The sequence below is a fragment of the Capricornis sumatraensis genome, chromosome 20, assembly GCF_032405125.1.
Source record: "Capricornis sumatraensis isolate serow.1 chromosome 20, serow.2, whole genome shotgun sequence".
Taxonomy (NCBI): domain Eukaryota; kingdom Metazoa; phylum Chordata; class Mammalia; order Artiodactyla; family Bovidae; genus Capricornis; species Capricornis sumatraensis.
This window is the reverse complement of record NC_091088.1, coordinates 32,054,939-32,073,160: the sequence shown is the minus strand read 5'-3', so window position 1 is coordinate 32,073,160 and position 18,222 is coordinate 32,054,939. Positions and strand designations below refer to the sequence as shown.

General features: G+C 43.1%; 2 protein-coding genes across 3 annotated transcripts in view; one reads left to right on the top strand and one right to left on the bottom strand.

The window, feature by feature from the left end:
* Window positions 1-10,326, top strand: part of CNOT1 (CCR4-NOT transcription complex subunit 1) — a 56,447-nt gene extending 46,121 nt beyond the window's left edge. For both annotated transcript variants that reach the window (XM_068992683.1, XM_068992682.1), the window contains exons 39-48: window positions 128-376; window positions 1,445-1,608; window positions 1,791-1,908; window positions 3,028-3,129; window positions 4,785-4,958; window positions 5,837-5,986; window positions 6,663-6,843; window positions 8,142-8,274; window positions 9,590-9,724; window positions 9,901-10,326. In XM_068992683.1, coding sequence (XP_068848784.1) covers window positions 128-376; window positions 1,445-1,608; window positions 1,791-1,908; window positions 3,028-3,129; window positions 4,785-4,958; window positions 5,837-5,986; window positions 6,663-6,843; window positions 8,142-8,274; window positions 9,590-9,724; window positions 9,901-9,979 — 1,485 coding nt within the window. In that variant the 3' untranslated portion in view covers window positions 9,980-10,326. The remainder of the gene's footprint in view (window positions 1-127; window positions 377-1,444; window positions 1,609-1,790; window positions 1,909-3,027; window positions 3,130-4,784; window positions 4,959-5,836; window positions 5,987-6,662; window positions 6,844-8,141; window positions 8,275-9,589; window positions 9,725-9,900) is intronic.
* Window positions 10,327-11,275: 949 nt separating this feature from the next.
* Window positions 11,276-15,080, bottom strand: SETD6 (SET domain containing 6, protein lysine methyltransferase). Its single transcript, XM_068992786.1, has 9 exons — window positions 15,029-15,080; window positions 14,715-14,807; window positions 14,490-14,634; window positions 14,275-14,416; window positions 13,944-14,138; window positions 13,703-13,823; window positions 12,511-12,691; window positions 12,250-12,392; window positions 11,276-12,091 (listed from the first exon to the last, which is right to left on the bottom strand). Exons 1-9 carry the CDS (start codon window positions 15,053-15,055, stop codon window positions 11,789-11,791), a joined length of 1,350 nt encoding a protein of 449 aa, XP_068848887.1. The 5' UTR covers window positions 15,056-15,080; the 3' UTR covers window positions 11,276-11,788.
* Window positions 15,081-18,222: the final 3,142 nt, after the last annotated feature.

Here is an 18,222-nt window from a genome sequence, read left to right as displayed (position 1 = left end):
TTACAAAGTAACAGTTAGAAATGTGACAATAGGATTAAATGAGAGAATACTTCTTAGCATGAAAATTAAACGTTTATTCATGTGTGTTATCTCATCCTGCCTTCTAATGTTTTTGTTCCCTTGGTAGATGCACCAGCAAGGAATCCTGAAGACTGATGACCTCATAACAAGGTTCTTTCGTCTGTGTACTGAAATGTGTGTTGAAATCAGTTACCGTGCTCAGGCAGAGCAGCAGCACAATCCTGCTGCTAATCCCACCATGATCCGAGCCAAGTGCTATCACAACCTGGATGCCTTTGTCCGACTCATTGCACTGCTAGTAAAGCACTCAGGGGAGGCCACCAACACTGTCACAAAGATTAATCTGCTGAATAAGGTCTGAAATCCTTTCTTGCCTTAGACTTTTGCACACTTGAAGTCTGCATCAGTGGTTCTCAACCCTACAGGGCCCTCAAAACATTTTGTACTATCCCACTTTCTGTCCGGAAATTAAATTCATAGATAATAAGTAAACATAATCACCGAATTTTAGAAGAGTATGGTGCCTTAACTGAAAGACACCCTCTCTCAAAACAAAAAGGTATATGGTATTTTCAGTGTGTTACTGTTTGGTAATGACTACATTAGAAGAGACTTAGGGTAGTATAAGATTTGCCCCCAAGTACAGAGTTAACTGTGAATGGGATGGCTAGACATCTCCATTGATAACATAAGATTGACAACTCAGATACCATGAGTGACATTGCAGTTGTCTTTGATTTTCTGAAAAAGAACAGAGTTTTTCTTTGATTTCTGCAGTAGAATTCCTGGTAATTTGAATTTTAAGATAGTACAAAAATGAACTTAGACTTTGGTCTTGGGTAGTTACAAATGGGTTTCACGTCCCCTGCTCTTCAGTGGTGAAATCAAGTGGAGTGCAGGATAGTTCTGCAATGTTTCTGCAACCTAACAGCATATCTGACCTCCCATCTCCTAAATGCCAAGAGAAGTATACATCATTTGCCTCCTGTAAGCTTTATAAGTGAAAGTGAAGTCGCTCAGTCGTGTCCGACTCTTTGCGACCTGTGGACTGTACCCCACCAAGCTCCTCCGTCCATGGGATTCTCCAGGCAAGAATACTGGAGTGGGTTGCCATTTCCTTCTCCAATGTCAGACCAGAAAAATTAGGTTGGTTGTGTAAACAGGATAAAATATGTACCATGCTGACTTCTAGAGCTTTAGAAAAATTTGTGTACATGTCTGGTCCATGGTTATGGAAATTCAGAGAAAACATATAAAAGTACAGGGCAAATCAAACCAATGTGTGGTCCCTTTGGCTACCAGTATATAATTTTCTATTTACTTCCATGTGAGGCATAAGAATGAAAGGTGTGAAGCATGACTACAGATTGGTAAATGAACTGTCTTCATGACTTACATGCTGTATAATCTATGTGCCCTATAGGTCCTTGGTATAGTAGTGGGAGTTCTCCTACAGGATCATGATGTTCGGCAAAGTGAATTTCAGCAACTTCCCTACCATCGAATTTTTATCATGCTGCTCTTGGAACTCAATGCACCTGAGCATGTGTTGGAAACCATTAATTTCCAGACACTTACAGCTTTCTGGTGAGTTATTGAAAATAATAATGTTAAGGATTGCTGTTTTAGTGTCATAAAATTTGAGAAGAACTCTGTGGGTTAGAAGCATGTTGATTCACCATGCAGCTTGCATATTGTCTACTTCTAGTCTTTTTTTTTTTTTTTTTTTAAGTTGGACTGTGCTTCTGACTAAGGTTTTCTTCTTTCAGCAACACATTCCACATTTTGAGGCCTACCAAAGCTCCTGGCTTTGTGTATGCTTGGCTTGAACTGATCTCCCATCGGATATTTATTGCAAGAATGCTGGCACACACGCCACAGCAGAAGGTGTGGCTGCAGTTTATCTCCTACAGATGAAGACTGTAACTACCTGGGACTTATTAGCATTCTTAGTCATTCAGTGGTCACTGTACTTCTTTCAGGCTTAGTTGGGAGTCCTTACATTTAGAGTCGAGTCAGGTCACGGGGAGAGGCATAACAGGTACTTGACCTGAAAGCCATTCCTCAATGATTAGCATACGGCTTCTCCAAGTTGTCATGAGTCACCTTATGTCAGCCTTGTAAGGGATTTTCCAAAAAATGTTGAGACCCTAAAGCCCCTCTGTAGACAGTTCTATAAAACTCTTGAGTAATGGAACTCGGGAACCTGCCACTTTTACAAGTTCTTACTCTAAATACTGAAGACTCATACATTCAGGGTTGAGGACCACTGGTCTCTACTATATTTGAAGAATTAAGATAAAATTTGAGATGAGTTTTTCATATAATTGTGAATAAACACAGTTATATGATAACGTTTCTCTCTCATCTTGCAATTAAATGGCAGATGAGTCTAAGGAAGTACCTTTGATTGACCCTTCAGATCAGAAGACAAATGTGACTGCTATGTGTTTGGTTTTTTAAAAAAAAAAAGGTGAAATAATCCTTAAATGGATTTGGTATTTGGTGAATAAGTGTGTTCCAGGAGGAAGAACAATACTGAATAAAATCTACCCAAAGTGCACATAATTGGTATAACTGGAATATGGTAAGCAGGCCAAATTTGGGTGAAAATAAAGGATTCATGTTGTAAATTGGATGAGGTTATTTGCTAAGAGTTGAGGAATTGAACGTGGGAAAAATAAATAGTTGAGATCCAGGACTTGAAGAAATTAAGAAAACGTGAGTTTCTTAGTTGGCTGGGTGATTTGTGTTCTGGCTGAAACATCCTTCCCCTATTTGGTGCAGGCAGAAGGACCTATATATCCTGGAATTTCTGGAGCCAGTTTGTTTCAAATATCATTTCCCATTATCTGCATTATTTTGCTTACTCCTTTTTCATGCCAGTCAGTCTTTAAGAGAGGTTTATGAAGAAAATAATAGTCACAGTGTAGTTGCTTGGGCAACCTTTTTGGTGGCAGGACAGCAGCTGAGTGTGATTATGACCCATATGTTTCTTTCTTTCAGGGATGGCCTATGTATGCACAGTTACTGATTGATTTATTCAAATATTTAGCGCCTTTCCTTAGAAATGTGGAACTCACCAAACCTATGCAAATCCTCTACAAGGTAATTAATTTGAAGTTATAAAATTAGAATAATTAAAACCTAACACTCAAAGCAGTTTAAAACACTTGAAAAATACTTCAGCTGGCAGTATATGAGGGCTAATTTTGGTTTTATTAAGCTTTTAAAGTATAACACATATTCAGGAAAGTGCAAAAGTTGAACGTAATTTGTATAACCAGTGCTTGATGTTTATATATCAGTGTGTGCACCAGTTAACTCTTCCAGAATCGCATTAGACTGTTTCTCCCCATACTTAACATACTTGAAATTGTCTGTTTTTCATTTTAGTCATTTTGGCAGTTGTGCAGAAGGATCTCATTGTGGGATTTAATTTGCATTTCCTTGATTTCTTAATAAGATTTTTGTGTGTAGATTGGCCAGTTGGGTATCCGCCTTTGATGATGTACCTCTTCCATCCTTGTGCTCATATCCCTTTGGGATTATCTGGGTTTTTCTTCTTTTTTAGGATTCTTATGTATTCTGGATGTAAGCCATCTGATTATGTATATTCAGACATCTCCTATTCCTGTAGCTTGCCTTTTCACTCCCTTAAAAGTAATGTGTTTTTTGAGGGATGGATGCTTTAAATTCAGTGTAGTCAAACTGACCAGTTGATTTAGTAGCTGTATGATCTAGTTGACTGTGTATGGGCATCTCTCTAGTTTATCTGTTGATCTGTTCTTAGCCCAGGATCAAAAGGTCTTAATGGTAAGACTTACTGTAAAGGTAGAGTAATCAGGTAGAGCAAAATCTTGTTCAACTTTGCTTTCTTGTACTCCATTTTGGCTATTCTGTATCATTTGCAGTCCCATAAACCTTTGCAATTAGCTTCACTTGTAAAACTTTCTGGGATTTAGATTGAGATTTCACAGAATATGTAGATCAACTTGGAGAAAATAGATGCCTTAATAATATGGAACCTTTCAACCCATGTGTATCTCCATTTAGTTGTTAGGTCTTTAATTTTACTTCCCTTAGACTTATTCCCAGATATTGATGTTTTTGTGAAGTTGTATAATGTTTTTATAAATCTGTAGTTTTGTAGGTACCATTTTCTGGTTAAGGAAATGCCCTTTTAATCATAATTTACTGATAGTTTTAAAAATCATTAAAATGAGTATTGAATTTTATTGGATGCTTTCTTGAACTCAAGGTCATGTGTTTTTTTGTGAATGTTATTAGTCCATTAGTTTTCAGATTGTTAAACTGCCATTGCATTCATTTGTGGATCATTTGGTTGTGATGTATCACTGATTTCCATTTTGACTTTATGTTTTTTTTTGTTTTTAGTTTTCATGTCATCTTGGGATCAAAGTTATGCTACTTTTATTGAAGGGGTTGGAAAATCTTTTTGTATTAAGATTGAATAGTATTAATTTTTCTTTAAATATTTGTAAGGATTTGGCAGTAAAGCCAGCCCTAGAGTTTCTTTGAGGAAAGAGTTTTAACAAATATTTAACTTCTTTATTATAAAGGGCTATTCAGATTTTCTTTTTTGTTTGGGTTTCGGTAAGTTGTATTTTTTGTAAACTCTGGGTACCTAGTTTTGCCTTTTTTCCCCTCCCTTCAGTTATATTTATAATAGTAAAAATGTTATTCTTGTTCGCTTACTTACTGTGGAAACAGCCAATGTTTTTCTTGTTTTTGAAAAATAGGGCACTTTAAGGGTGCTGCTAGTTCTTTTGCATGATTTTCCCGAGTTCCTTTGTGATTACCATTATGGATTCTGTGACGTGATCCCACCTAACTGTATCCAGCTAAGAAATCTGATCCTGAGTGCCTTCCCAAGAAACATGAGGCTCCCAGACCCCTTCACTCCTAATCTGAAGGTAAAGTTCTAAATAGTTTAAGGAAAAGAAAGTTGTATGTTAGTATTTTAGTCCTTTCTCTGCTAAGAGAGGTATATGCTGCCCCCAGCACACACATACCTACAAGTTACCTGTTACAGAACGATGCTCTTTGGGGGGAAGCAGTTATGTTATTAAACCTGATAAAGTATGAGACTGCTGCTGGATATTGGTTCACAGTATTTGTCTAGTTGCTGTTTTCAGTTTTGATGTTAAATTCAGCTGTATTTACAGAACCTCCACCTAGGTATTGGGCCAGTCATTTGTTGGGTGGCCCTAGCGGCACAGCACTGCAGAATAGACACTAGTAACGCCACATTTCATAGGTGTGTACTTGCATTTTGTTTAAACTGTCAAAATAAAAGTGAGAAGGGACTGTTTTTAAGATCATACCACCCTTACATGGCTACTGTAATTTTTATGTATTTTTTACTCTTTTCTGTCACATGGAATTTTTTTTTTTTAAGTAGAGAATATGGTGTCTTACTTTGCTGGGATATCTTTTCAAAGAGTAGGGCTCTTGGTGAGCAAAGAATATCATTCTGTATTTTAAACTAGACTTCTACAAAAGATACCTATTGTGCCTTATTGTAAGAAGGATAAAATAGTATAGAATGAGAAATTACTATCATTTTGTATATAGGTACCTTTGAGTAATCTATTTCTTCTAATTAATAACACTTTGCTGTGTAACAGAAATTAACACATTATAAATTGCTGTATTTCAATAAAATGTTTTTAAACAATTGAATACTCTTCAAGACAAAATTTTATATAAACAACTTTCTGACATAGAGACAGTTTGCTATTAAGGCCCTACAAATGCTTCTGATTCTAATTCTTGTATTTGTTTGTGGCAGGTGGATATGTTGAGTGAAATTAACATCGCTCCCCGGATTCTCACCAATTTTACTGGAGTGATGCCACCTCAGTTCAAAAAGGATTTGGATTCCTATCTTAAAACTCGATCACCCGTCACTTTCCTGTCTGATCTGCGCAGCAACCTACAGGTTAATTGGTTTGACTGAAATTCTTAGTTGTGTCTTTCATAGAAAATACGTTATATGCATAGTTAGTCCTATGCATGGTCTCATTTCAACCTGCTTTAAAGGTTAAAGCACATTGTCATTTTTAATGGTTGGATGAGATTATATTGTACATTTTAGCAGAAGTACATATATTTATCTTATACATCTATAGCATAATCTTGGAAGAGGCAGCCAGGGAATGGACTGGTTTTCTGTAAGACTAGATTGCTGATAATCACTCTCATACTCTAATAAGACTCTTCTAAAATGGATTCTGATTCAGTTTGCTGTATAGAAAATGATTGATGCTGTATTATTTTTCCAGTCTTCCCATACCAAGAAACCACATCTTTTTTCCCTCTTCAGTTTTTTTAAAAATAAGTGAGATAATGCATATTTTGACTTTATAAACTTTATTTTTGTGCTGGTAACTGTTAAAGCTTTGGTTTCCCAAGGGAAATCATATCTCTCTTTATTGACGTACTCTCCTTGAGCATCTGTGTATTTGTTACATAACCATACAAAATCAAAGCAAATTTCTAAAATTTAAGTCACACAGAATATGGGGAGCAGTTCAGCTTTTCTCTGCAAGTCATAAAAAGGATTCTTAGAACTATCGGTGCGAGTAAGTCAGGAGCTTTCTGTTTTGTTCACTTAGGTATCCAATGAGCCTGGTAATCGCTACAACCTCCAGCTCATTAATGCACTGGTGCTCTATGTAGGGACTCAGGCCATTGCACACATCCACAACAAGGGCAGCACACCTTCGATGAGCACCATCACGCACTCAGCTCACATGGACATCTTCCAGAACCTGGCTGTGGATTTGGACACTGAAGGTGAGTGGAGCCAGCTAGTTCTGAGTCAAGTTTCCTGTGTATTTGGTCATAGTCTGGTCCTAAAAATACTTTAAGCCACAATAGAGAATTTTCTGTCAATATGATTATAGGTCTGGCTGATTATTTTAATTCAGTAGTATCTGTTCAATGCAGAAAACACAGAAAAGCATAAAGGGGGTAAAAAACCATCCAGAATCCTTACCACATCAGTTAATATTTCAGTATATACGAGTGTATTGTTGTTTTTTTTTTAGTGTGAAAATAAACATTCTTTTTTACTAGCCTCTCTTTAAATATAGGCTCACTTGTTTTGCTAGCCTGCTTTTTATTCCAGCGTTATTGGTGCCTCTTTGCCAGGCAGTATGTTACATATTCCATGTGTAAAGAAAGATTAATGAATAGGACTCCCCCTATCTGCTTTGCAAAATGTTCACATTATAATTTCTGGTGCAGGCTGTATCTCGCTTGCTTGAACTACATCTTGTGGTGTTCTGTATTCATTGTAATAGAGACCCATGTAGGTGGTGACCAGCTATACAGTCCTGCTTGTCTTGGCTTTTTAACTCCACTATGGATCCTTGAGAGGCTAATTTTAAGTATATACTACTTGCATATTTGTGGTTGGGGGGAGGGTCTGAGACAGCTTAAAAATCAAAGATTTAACACAGGTGAATACCACTGCATCCAGAGCCCAACAGCAAAAAAAGAGGGTAGTCTCCAAAGCAGTGTTGAAGCTGTGAGTAATACCAAGCAGACACAAACAACCAAATCCAGTTAAGATGATGCCAGTTTCAAAGTAGAGACTGGGAACCCTTGGTGGGTTATCCCCAAGGTAAACCCCTTAAAGAGGGACTGTGAGGTCAAAACTATTTTCATAATGAAACATTTGCTTTTTTTCACTCACTCATTTTGTTACTAGTGTACAGTGAAGGTTTCCAGAGGCTACATGAATGAAATACCATACTGGAACAGACTGAACAAAAGGGCAGAAATGAGAATCCAGCAGAATGTAAAACATTGACACTCTATAATAATAAAGTTTTTTGGGGGAAAATACTTAAATTTTTTATTAACATGTTAATATGCAATAGTTCTCAAAATAGTTTTCAACTAAAAAAATTTTTAATGTGGAAAATAGTGATGTAAAACCCACAGAAATGAAAACTCTTTGGGTCCAAGTCCCACTGGTTGAAACTAAAGGATAACGTGAGAGCCTTTATCAGAAATCCAGACCCTAGCCAGTCAGAATGATTCAGCCTTTGAAGAACAAATTCTCGCTATGCTGTCTTAATTTCTAGGTCGGTATCTCTTCTTGAATGCAATTGCAAATCAGCTGCGGTACCCAAATAGCCACACTCACTACTTCAGCTGTACCATGCTGTACCTTTTTGCAGAGGCCAACACTGAAGCTATTCAAGAACAGATCACAAGGTAAGACAGAAGTCTGTTTTTTGGAGTTTCTAAATGGAATCTCTTCCCTTTTATTATGAATTCTGAGTGTTTTTCTTATGCATTCCATGTTCACTGAGTATCTGTGTTAAATACTTTTGTGTTCAGGCATGTCTGATTCTTTGAGACCCTATCTGTAGCCCACTAGGCTGCTTTGTCCAGACAAGAACACTGGACAAATACTGGGATTCTCCAGACAAGAATACTGGAGTGGATAGCCTTTCCTTCTCCAGGAGATCTTCCCAACCCAAGAATGGAACCCACATCTCTTGCATCTGCACAGGCAGGCAGATTCTTCACGGTTGAACCACCTGAGAAGCCCATGTGTTAAATAGTTGTGAACAAAAGGACTTTGTTCCTGCCCTCCTGAAAATTAGTCTGATGGGCACCAAAAGAAAAAAAAAAAACCACACACACAGAATTACTAATCATTGTTGAAACCGAAAAGTAGTTTTCAACACAAGGTACCATTATTTTTATGGATTAGGGATTTTTCTCAAGTGTTGTTAGCTTATTTAACCTGAGTCCTGAAGCATCAGGCCTTTCAAAGTTCATGTTAAAGAGCTTAAACTTGTCTTTATTACCTGTAGGTTGTAAGGTTTTAAGCAAGAGAAGTAACAGGATCATACTTGTGTTTTACTAACAATAGTTAGGCATCTATTGCAGATTGCTTGGACTATACATAGCATTTGCAGATTAGGAAATGGGTACATCCTAGTGAGAGAGATACAGGCAAACTTAAAGAACTGAACCAGACTTGTTAAACCTGCCCCTTCACCTATTATTAGCTTCTAGGTATTAATATTCCTTAGTTTTATATACTAAAAATTAGTATTATTAGATGTTCAGATGATAAAAGTCCTTTTAGTGATTATATATAAAGCATCAGTGAACATCCTTGTACTCACGTATTTGTTCCTGTGCTTTATTACGTCTTTAGGATAAATTTAGAAGTACAGTTGGTTAGGTCAAAGGATGTGAATATTTAAGCCAATACTGACTGCCATTCAGAAGAATCATCACCCCCAGTTTACATGTGTACTAGTAGTATTAAAATTCTTTATTTGAGTATGTATTAAGTGATTATCTTCTCTGTGCCATGTAATCTATTTACCTTAGTTTTCTAGGCTCAGTAATGGGAAGAGGTGGGGTTCAAACCTACTTTATGTAATTCTAGGATCTATTTATGCTAACTATTCTGTATATCCACCTTCCTTTTCTAAGTGGTCTAAGTGGAGAAGTGGTCATGATCTGGTGTTTTCCTGTGCATTGATCAACTTTTTCTTCCATTCTCCAGGGTTCTTTTGGAACGGTTGATTGTAAATAGGCCACATCCTTGGGGTCTTCTTATTACCTTCATTGAGCTGATTAAAAATCCAGCATTTAAATTCTGGAACCATGAATTTGTACACTGTGCCCCAGAAATTGAAAAGTGAGTCAAAAGTAATTCTTTTCATTGTTTCAGTCTTAAGACAGGAGAAATAATCATTTGATGGCTTTAGCTTGGGTGGGTGATTAAGAAGGGAGTAGTAGCCAAAATTAGTAAGACACAAGGTTTCGTCAAGCCTGAATTTTTCTCACCAGCTTGTACTTGTCTTCATTCTTCAGGTTATTCCAGTCCGTCGCACAGTGCTGCATGGGACAAAAGCAGGCTCAGCAAGTAATGGAAGGGACAGGTGCCAGTTAGATGGAACCACATCTCTGTTGTAAATGTGTCTGCCTGGAGGTCCCACTGTACCAAGTTCATAAACTGGCTGAAGATCCTTTCAGCTCTTCCTGACTTTGCCGGCCCTTTGGTTCTTGGGTATCTGCCCCAATTACTGTTTGGGTCAGCTACCTGTCTATGTGGACACGTTCCAAAGTTTAAATGCATTTTTTTTGACTCTTGGCCAAAATTTAGAAGATGCTGTGAATATCATTTTGAACTTGTGTAAATATATGAAAGAGAAAACCTTTGTCTGAAACTTCTTGGGTTTGTGCAAAATGTGTTCAAGGCAAGTAGGTAAACTGGTACCTGCCCAATTTATAATGGAAGGAGCTGCTGATGCCATGCACTTGTCTGGGGGTGGAATGGGGGTGGGGCACAGCACCATTTCTTCTGACATTCCAGGTGTCCCAAAGAATAGCAAGAAAGCCAGTTTAAATATTGTGTAACTTTAAAAATATATACAGACAGGGACCTTGAAAATCACCCAGTTTTTAAAAAATGTGGATGTGTAGAATCTGGTATGCTAGGAACATGTGCAGAGTTCACATTTGAGATCCCATGGGTTTTTTATTTTACCTCTTCCCCACATCTACAGCTTGCTGCTGGGAGAGCATCATTTTCTCTATCCTGCTGGAGAACACACCCTCTTGGGCCCTGTGAGACACTTTTTATAAAGGGAAGCCAAACCAGGCCTAAAGCTCCCCCATCTCTCATTACAGTAATTGTGCAGAAAGGAGCCAAATAGTATGAATTGCCCTTCCCCATTATCCCAATGAATGGCCATACAGGCTGAGTTCAACAACCAAGTCAAAAGGACCAATACAGCCCCTTTTGTAAGGATTTTGAATGTTTTGTAAGTGTATTGGTCCATGTGTTGTATTTTGTAGCCTTTCTAGTTCCTGGACTTTAGCCTCCCTACTTCTTTTATGTGTATGCATACTGTAGTCAAATATTAAAGTTATGACACACACGAGTCCACTGTGCCTTTCTCAGTAGCAGCCAGTGCTGGTGGTGAGGAGGAAAGTGGACCACCCAGCCTTCCCATTGGGGAACACCAACTTTTGCTGAATGCTAGGTTCCACTCCCAATGTAGCATCTTTAAATAAGGAAGTGATTTCTGTGTAGTGTTTTCCTTTTCCTTTCTAAAAGTTAATTGCACCAGGTTTCTGTGGTTAAATTCAAAATGCCAGTTTTAAAAATAGACCTTCATGGCGTTTTGATATAATTTTTAAAAGAAAAGGAATAGGAGTAGGTACATATTTTATATTTATCCCACTTGAAATATATACAAGATAAATAGAAATCTTACATGGGGGCTTGTATGTCACTGGTATCTTAGGCTGCTAAGGAATTAAAATAACTGCTCAGAGTTCCAGTAACATAGCTTACTCAATCCTCCAACAGGAAGTTTTGTAAAAAAGGGAAAGTGGCTGCTCAAGATGGACTTACCAGGTCTACTTTCAAGCTCCCTGTCATTAAATGCTAGACGGCAACAAAATGTGTCACTGTCACATTTCTGCTTTGGTTCAAACTTGATAACAAAACAGTTACAAAGTTTATCAGTGTTAGCAACAGCAGCAATTCACAAGTCTGCTCCTGATCCTTCAGCTTGTCACTCTTACCTTGGAGTTCATCCTATTTTGTTAACAATTTTGCTGCTTTTCCTTTTGGTATTAGTACAAAACACAAAGCAAAAGATCCAAATTTTACTTCTTTCCAAGCATCAGTGCATACTAGCTTAGCATGAAGTTCCTCTTCGGGATACTCCGTCAGGCAGAAGGGAGCCTGCTAACGTGTCAGCTCCAACAGCCGGTGTAGAATCATCTTCTGACCGTAACGCACCTGTAAGGCTTGCTGTTCCCTCCAGCTAAGTGCCGCATAGACCTCCTTGTTGCTGAGTAAATCTTGCTCAGTTTTCAAGTCTGTGGCATAAGTTTGCAGGGTCAACAAAACACTGTCCCGAAGAAGCTGTCTCCATGATGCTTTGAGTTTGGGGATGTCTGTAATTGTCAGGCTGTCTTCGCTTTTATCATCTTCCCATCCATTCTGGTCTTTAAACTCTCTGAATTCCTCAGCAGACATGCACAGTACCTAGAAGCAACCATGGGGCCCTTTTAAGTAGGATGTAATACTTGCATGTTTCTGAAACTGATTCAGAGAAGCTGGCCTATCCCGGCAGCATGTGCGTGTATTCTGTCCAGGCCACCTTTCCTCTCATCTAGCTCTAAATACTCATTTTGAGCATTTACCTTGAGTGTAGCGGCCAGTTCCTCTTCAGTCAGTACCTCTTCACGCCCAATCACGAAGGCTCCCTCTTCCCCTACCATCTCCAATTTGCATAAGAAATCCCAGCGTTCATACAGTAGGAGCCTTTCAGCTTCAACTTTTGTTCCTATAGATAGAAAAGTACCGGTGTGAAAATCTTGGTAAACCCAAAACCTCATTTCTCCTTAGTCCACAAAAAGTGGGCAAGGATAGACACATACACCAGCGTGAGCTAAACCACTCACCCTGTAACGCGGCTTCACGAACAGTCACCATCTGAATGTCAGCTGTGTCATTCGTGTTGTCAGGATATGGTTCAGCAAAACCATACATGTGAATCAGTTGCCAGTTAGCCATTTGCCCGTAAGTGTTGAAGATCTCATGGCCTTTAGGAATGGGCTGAATGGCCACCATCCGAAGGCAAGTCTGGGGTGGAAGGGTTCAGAAGCTGGGGTCAAGCCCTTTCCGGGCCACCCCTAAGAATATGACTTCACTCCTAGGAAAGTATAGTTCCTCCAATGGGTATAGTTCAGCGATGAGACTGATGCTGTACCTACCAACATGCTACTATTAGTTAAGATCCTGTGCTGTAGAGTAAAACAAATGAGGCTTGTAAAAGTCTAAACAGCCCAATGCTTTAGTAGGTGAAACCTCTGCTCAGTCATCTCAAGCACTTCAAAAAGTTGCTAGCTTTAAAAAATGAATTAAGGATTTCCTGGTGTCTTAGTGGTTAAGACTCCAAGCTTCCACTGCAGCAAGGTATGGGTTCCATCCCTGCTTGGGGAACTAAGATCCCATGTGCCGCACAGTGCAGCCAAAAAAAAAAAACCCAGATCAAAGGAAATTCACTGGTGGTTCAGAGGTTAGGACTCAATCCCTGGTTGGGTAACTAAGATATGCGCAGCTCTGCAAAAAAGCCAACCCAGCAGGAACAGCAAATGGAGACAAGGTTTTAAAAATAACAGCCATTTCCTAACTTTTAACTCCGTAAACTTACATCTTTTCTTGCAACTTTCCACTTAGCAAATAGATATAAACACAGTCCTGGTATCATCTTGAACCCTTTCTTAGGAACATCCCCTCTTCTGAAAAGTACTGACGCTATGGCTGTTCCAGATTGTTGTCCACAGGGCCCTGACACAATCCCAGCTCACTGGCACTGCACAGAACAGACCTAAAGCACCAAAACAACGATGGCGCAGGTTTAGCAGAGGATTAACCCCAACTTTCTTTGAGGGTTTTAGTGTTCAGAGAACTTCACTGTAATATGCAAGCAGAGTACATAGCGGAGGAACTAATTTCACCTACTCATTTCTAGTATGAGGAGAACTGAGCCCATTTGGCTCAACTGCCAGGCCAGCATGAAGAAGACATTGGTTCGATTCAAATGCCCAAGCATCAAGGCACAGAAACAAGAACTGGGAGGGATCCACTCACTGGAGAGTATTCTAGATTGGCATTGTGATTGGCTAAATGGTTTAGTATGTCTGCAGCAGGCACCATCAAAGGGGAGTTTGGCTCCTTTTCATCCTCCTCTTCCTCCAGTGGTTCCTGAAAGCTGCCACAGAGAGAACTTGGCTAAAGCCCAGTGTTGGGGTGGGGCTCACTGTTCTTTCCCTTCTGGTCACTCAACAGAGTTCTAAAGAAGAGAGTCCTTTGCAAGGCTCTACTCACTGACCTGTAGGCCATCACAAGAGCCACGAGCTGGCGGTAGAGTTCCAGAGATCGGACCCTGGGGCTGAAAAGATCGGCGTGGGCGTCCATGAAGGGCAGCACAATGGAATAATACTCGCTGCGGATGTTGGCCAAATCCTTCTCCACGGCCTCAGGTACGCCTGTGCCCTGCAGCAATCGCCGGCGCTCCTCCTCTGGCCTGCAGTGACACCCCCGCCCAGGTTCTTCACCCAATCTACCGAGACTAGCGCTTGGCACCCGTGTCCCAAGGGCAAGCGGTTCGAGCCAGGCAACGTACGGTGTTGGCGCTCCCCAGCCCCTCCTACGGCTCTCACCAGAACATGGGGTGCTCCAAGCGGCCCAGCTCGGGCCAGAGCGCAAAGTAGGGGCGCCAGAGCGAGGCCGGGGCCTGCATCTCGTGGAGTAGCGCCAGCAGCAGCGGCACCCAGCCCGACTGGCTCTGCAGCGCGCCTCGCTCTGGGGGAGACACGGAGATTAGGGACCCCGCGGGCCCAACTCAGCATCTCTCCACCCCTGTCGGCGTGCCCACCTCGTTCCAGCACGCCGCTGATGGAGCAGGTGTGCTGCGACAGGAGCGCGGCCCGCGGCACCGCGAACAGCAGTTCACCGGGCTGCACGCTCTCCCGGGCCACCATGCCGTAGCCGGCCACCGTGCCCTGCCGGCTCACCGCCACCTGAGCAGAGAGAATGGCCGCTCAGAGCTGGCCCGCGCCCGCTTCCCCGCTGCACCCACCTCCCCCAGGTCCCCTCTCACCTTGGGACTCAGCTCCAGTCCCATCCGCTGGCACCAGCTCAGGAAGCTGGCCACCGGGGCCGGGTCTTCGTCGCTGCCCGCAGGCCCGGCCACCTAAGACAGGCAAGCGCAGTGGCGCGGCCCCGCCCGGGAGAGCTCGATGAGGGCGGAGAAGACGGGGGCGCGCGCGCGCGGAGGAAGGCCCGGGGTTGGGGAGGAGACGCGAAGAGCGGCGAATAACTCGCGGCACGGCGCAGAGTGCGCGCGCCAGGAGGGCGGGAGAGTGGCGTGGCGCGGCGGAAAGGGGTGCACCGCCGCCGCCCGCCGTGACTTACCCGAGGGCGCTTCGCCTGGGTCGCCATGGTCCGAGGGCACGGAGCCTCCCGCGTCTGTAGAGCCGCACCGGCGCTTCCGGCGTCCGGGGGCTGGACTTTCGAGGGCGGGCCCTATGTCCCCGCCCCGGACCACGTGACGTTCATTTCGCCTTCGCGCGGAAGACAAGCAAGGATTTGCACTCAGCACGGAGTCGGACACGACTGAAGCGACTTAGCAGCAGCAGCTTTTGAAATGTGCTGGAGAAGACTCTTGAGAGTCCCTTGGACTGCAAGGAGATCCAACCAGTCCATCCTAAGGAAATCATTCCTGAATATTCATTGGAAGGACTGATGCTGAAGCTGAAACTCCAGTACTTTGGCCACCTGATGGGAAGAACTGACTCATTGGAAAAGACCCTGATGCTGGGAAAGATTGAAGGCGGGAGGAGAAGGGGACAACAGAGGATGAGATGGTTGGATAGCATCACCGACTCAATGGACATGGGTTTGAGTAGGCTTCGGGAGTTGGCGATGGACAGGGAGGCCTGGCTTGCTGCAGTCCATGGGGTCGCAAAGAGACGGACACGACTGGGCGACTGAACTGAACTGAACTGATATCATCCCCGCTGAAAGCATCTTTGAGGTCAAGTGTCCGCAGCTGGGTTTAGAAAACGTGCGGTTGGGTGCATGAAGGCGTGTCCTTTTGCCGCCTTGAGCGTGGTCTGAACCAGGCACAACGTTTTCCCGCTTAGGTCTCTGACAGCAGAGGTAAAAGCCCAGTTGAAGTGCAAAATCTGGTTTCTGGATGCGAAGGGAAGGCCTCGCGAGAGGTCGTCTGGGAGCGCGAATAGAGCGGTTTGCGCAGTTTCGTGGGGAGTGCGCGGGGCTCTCCAGACTAGAACAGACCTTGTCTTGCTTCTGCAGAGCAGGAGGGGTTTGCTTTTATTTACTTGGTTCTTTCGTAACTGACAAACGGCAGGATAGTGAATGAATCAGAAATGGTGGTTAAACACGGGGAAATAGCATGTCGTTAAATTTAAGAAATTAAAGGCAGCAAACAGATTACAGATCTGGGTTTTGAAGTCAATTACTGCCAAGGTTCAGCTCCCACTTTGGTCTCTTGTTAGGGCAAATTCAGTTTTCTCAGCTGTGAAACTAGGGTAATTAATATCTACCTTGTGGAATGTGACAAGATCTGGAAATACAGAGACGGATGGAAATGCCTGTCTTCGCTCTAAACGTTCAACCCTACCTAAAACCCAGGAAGCACCAGCCTCACCAGCTTATTCTTCCTCTTTCAAAGCTTCCCACGATGGGCACAGCATCACCATACTCAAATTCTTCTTATTACTTTATTAGTTTTTCAGCACAGTTAACTCTTTCTATGTTGACAAGGGGTTTTGTTTTACATTTTGTCATCTCAAAGTCTCACGACATCAGCCACCAGAATACACAAGAGTAGGCTCTTCACTTTGTACAGAGAGGAAAATAATAAATTCCATTAAAAGTTCACTTTGACCAAAGAAGACACAACCTCCAATGGAAAGCCACACGCGGGGGTACCCAATATACATATATATATATAATGTATAGGTATTTATAGATATCTCATCTGAAAGAACACAGAAAAGAAATCCAAGTTTCACAGATCTATCTACAGTAAGGGATTAATTCTACCAGCTTTTCAAACAGTCACATTTGATATTCAGAGGAAGCACGCGAGTGAACAGAACTGGGGGCAGACTAACACTCCAGTGGGCTCTAGAGCAGTGTAGAGTGATGGCTTAAGAGCATAGAAGGGGGTGACGTGTGCAGAGGAAATGTGGATGCAGGCGTCCCCTCAGCCCCACACGCACCCACCCCCCTCCACAGTCCTGCATTTTTCATTGCCCTCTCCTCTTCTCTTTGCCCATTTGGGGGCTTATGGCAATTGATTTAGGCTCAGAGACAAATGGCTTCTGGTTTCCGGGCCAGGAGATTCTACCTGGTAAGGTGGTGGATAGGAAGTATATGGCACAGTCCTGGGCTTCAGGTGACAGGAAGGGGCTGGGGTGTGTGGGGAGCCTCGCTCTTCTGCCTGGCCCTTGTTCACTTCCAGAAACGTTACCTCCCACCCCTGGACCCAGCAAGCCCCAGCCTAGGCCTCCTCCACCTGGCTAAGACGGTGATGTGGGGCTACCTTGGACAGTTTTCTCCACATGAGCGTGGTCAGTGATGCCCGCGTGAAACGCTGGCAGAGCTTGATGAGAACTCTCTCTAGAAACGTTTCTAGTGACCTTGGCCACGCTGCTGCTGACTGAGCTGTCTTCCATGGAACCTGGAGGCACAAAGGGGGGTCTCTGAGGGAACTCTATGGGAACTCTGAGCCGCCACTGTCTGCAGGCTTCCAAAAGCAGTCACCATGAAGTTCTCAGAAGTGCACCCAACACTCAAAGGCTATCCCAGCCTTTAACCTCAGCCCCAGTCAGCTCCCTATGGAGGCAGAGGACCAGGTGACGTTCTGCCTTGGGGCCTTGGCTCAGCAACGGGCCAGGGCCAGGAGGTGGCCGAGTATGGGGCTGGAAGGGACAGTCTGTGGGGTTCCTGCCCTCCAGGTCCTCCGTGTTCTGTCTTCCTCAGGTGAAGCAGCCCTCTTCAGCCCCTGCCTGCCTGGCTCTACAGCACCAGGCCTACCAGGAGAGCACCCGCTAAACTGCTGCCTGGGAGTGGCGCCCCCTTGTGGCTTCTGTTCAGACAATTGTCATAGGTGCTAAGACCAGAAACAGACGTGCTTGGTGTTGGGGCTGCAGGGGAAAGGGGCTGGCTCCTGGTTTTCACGCCAGCGCACGAGCTGGACTCCATGTTCCTGCTGGCCCAGCACCCACCACCTCAAAACCTTCTCCCCATCTTCAAACCTGCCTGGCCCAGGGGGTCAACCCATGCTTTCTTTGACCCAGGATGTTACCCTGGATCCTGGTCAGAGGAGGACTCTGAGTCTTTCCTGAGCTAATCCCCTTCCCTCCCTGGAACGGTGCCCTTACTGTGCCTGGGCCTTGGGGAGTCGGAAGAGAGGGACTGAGTAAGCCAAGTTAACGAGGTGCGTGAGGGGAATGAGGTGGGGAGGAGTGAGCCCCTCAAACCATCTGGAGACTGTTCCGCAGCAGCTTCTAGACGGATCCCCTCTTCTTTTTAAACAAAAGAGAAGTAACCCCATTTCCTCCCCTTCGCCCTCACAA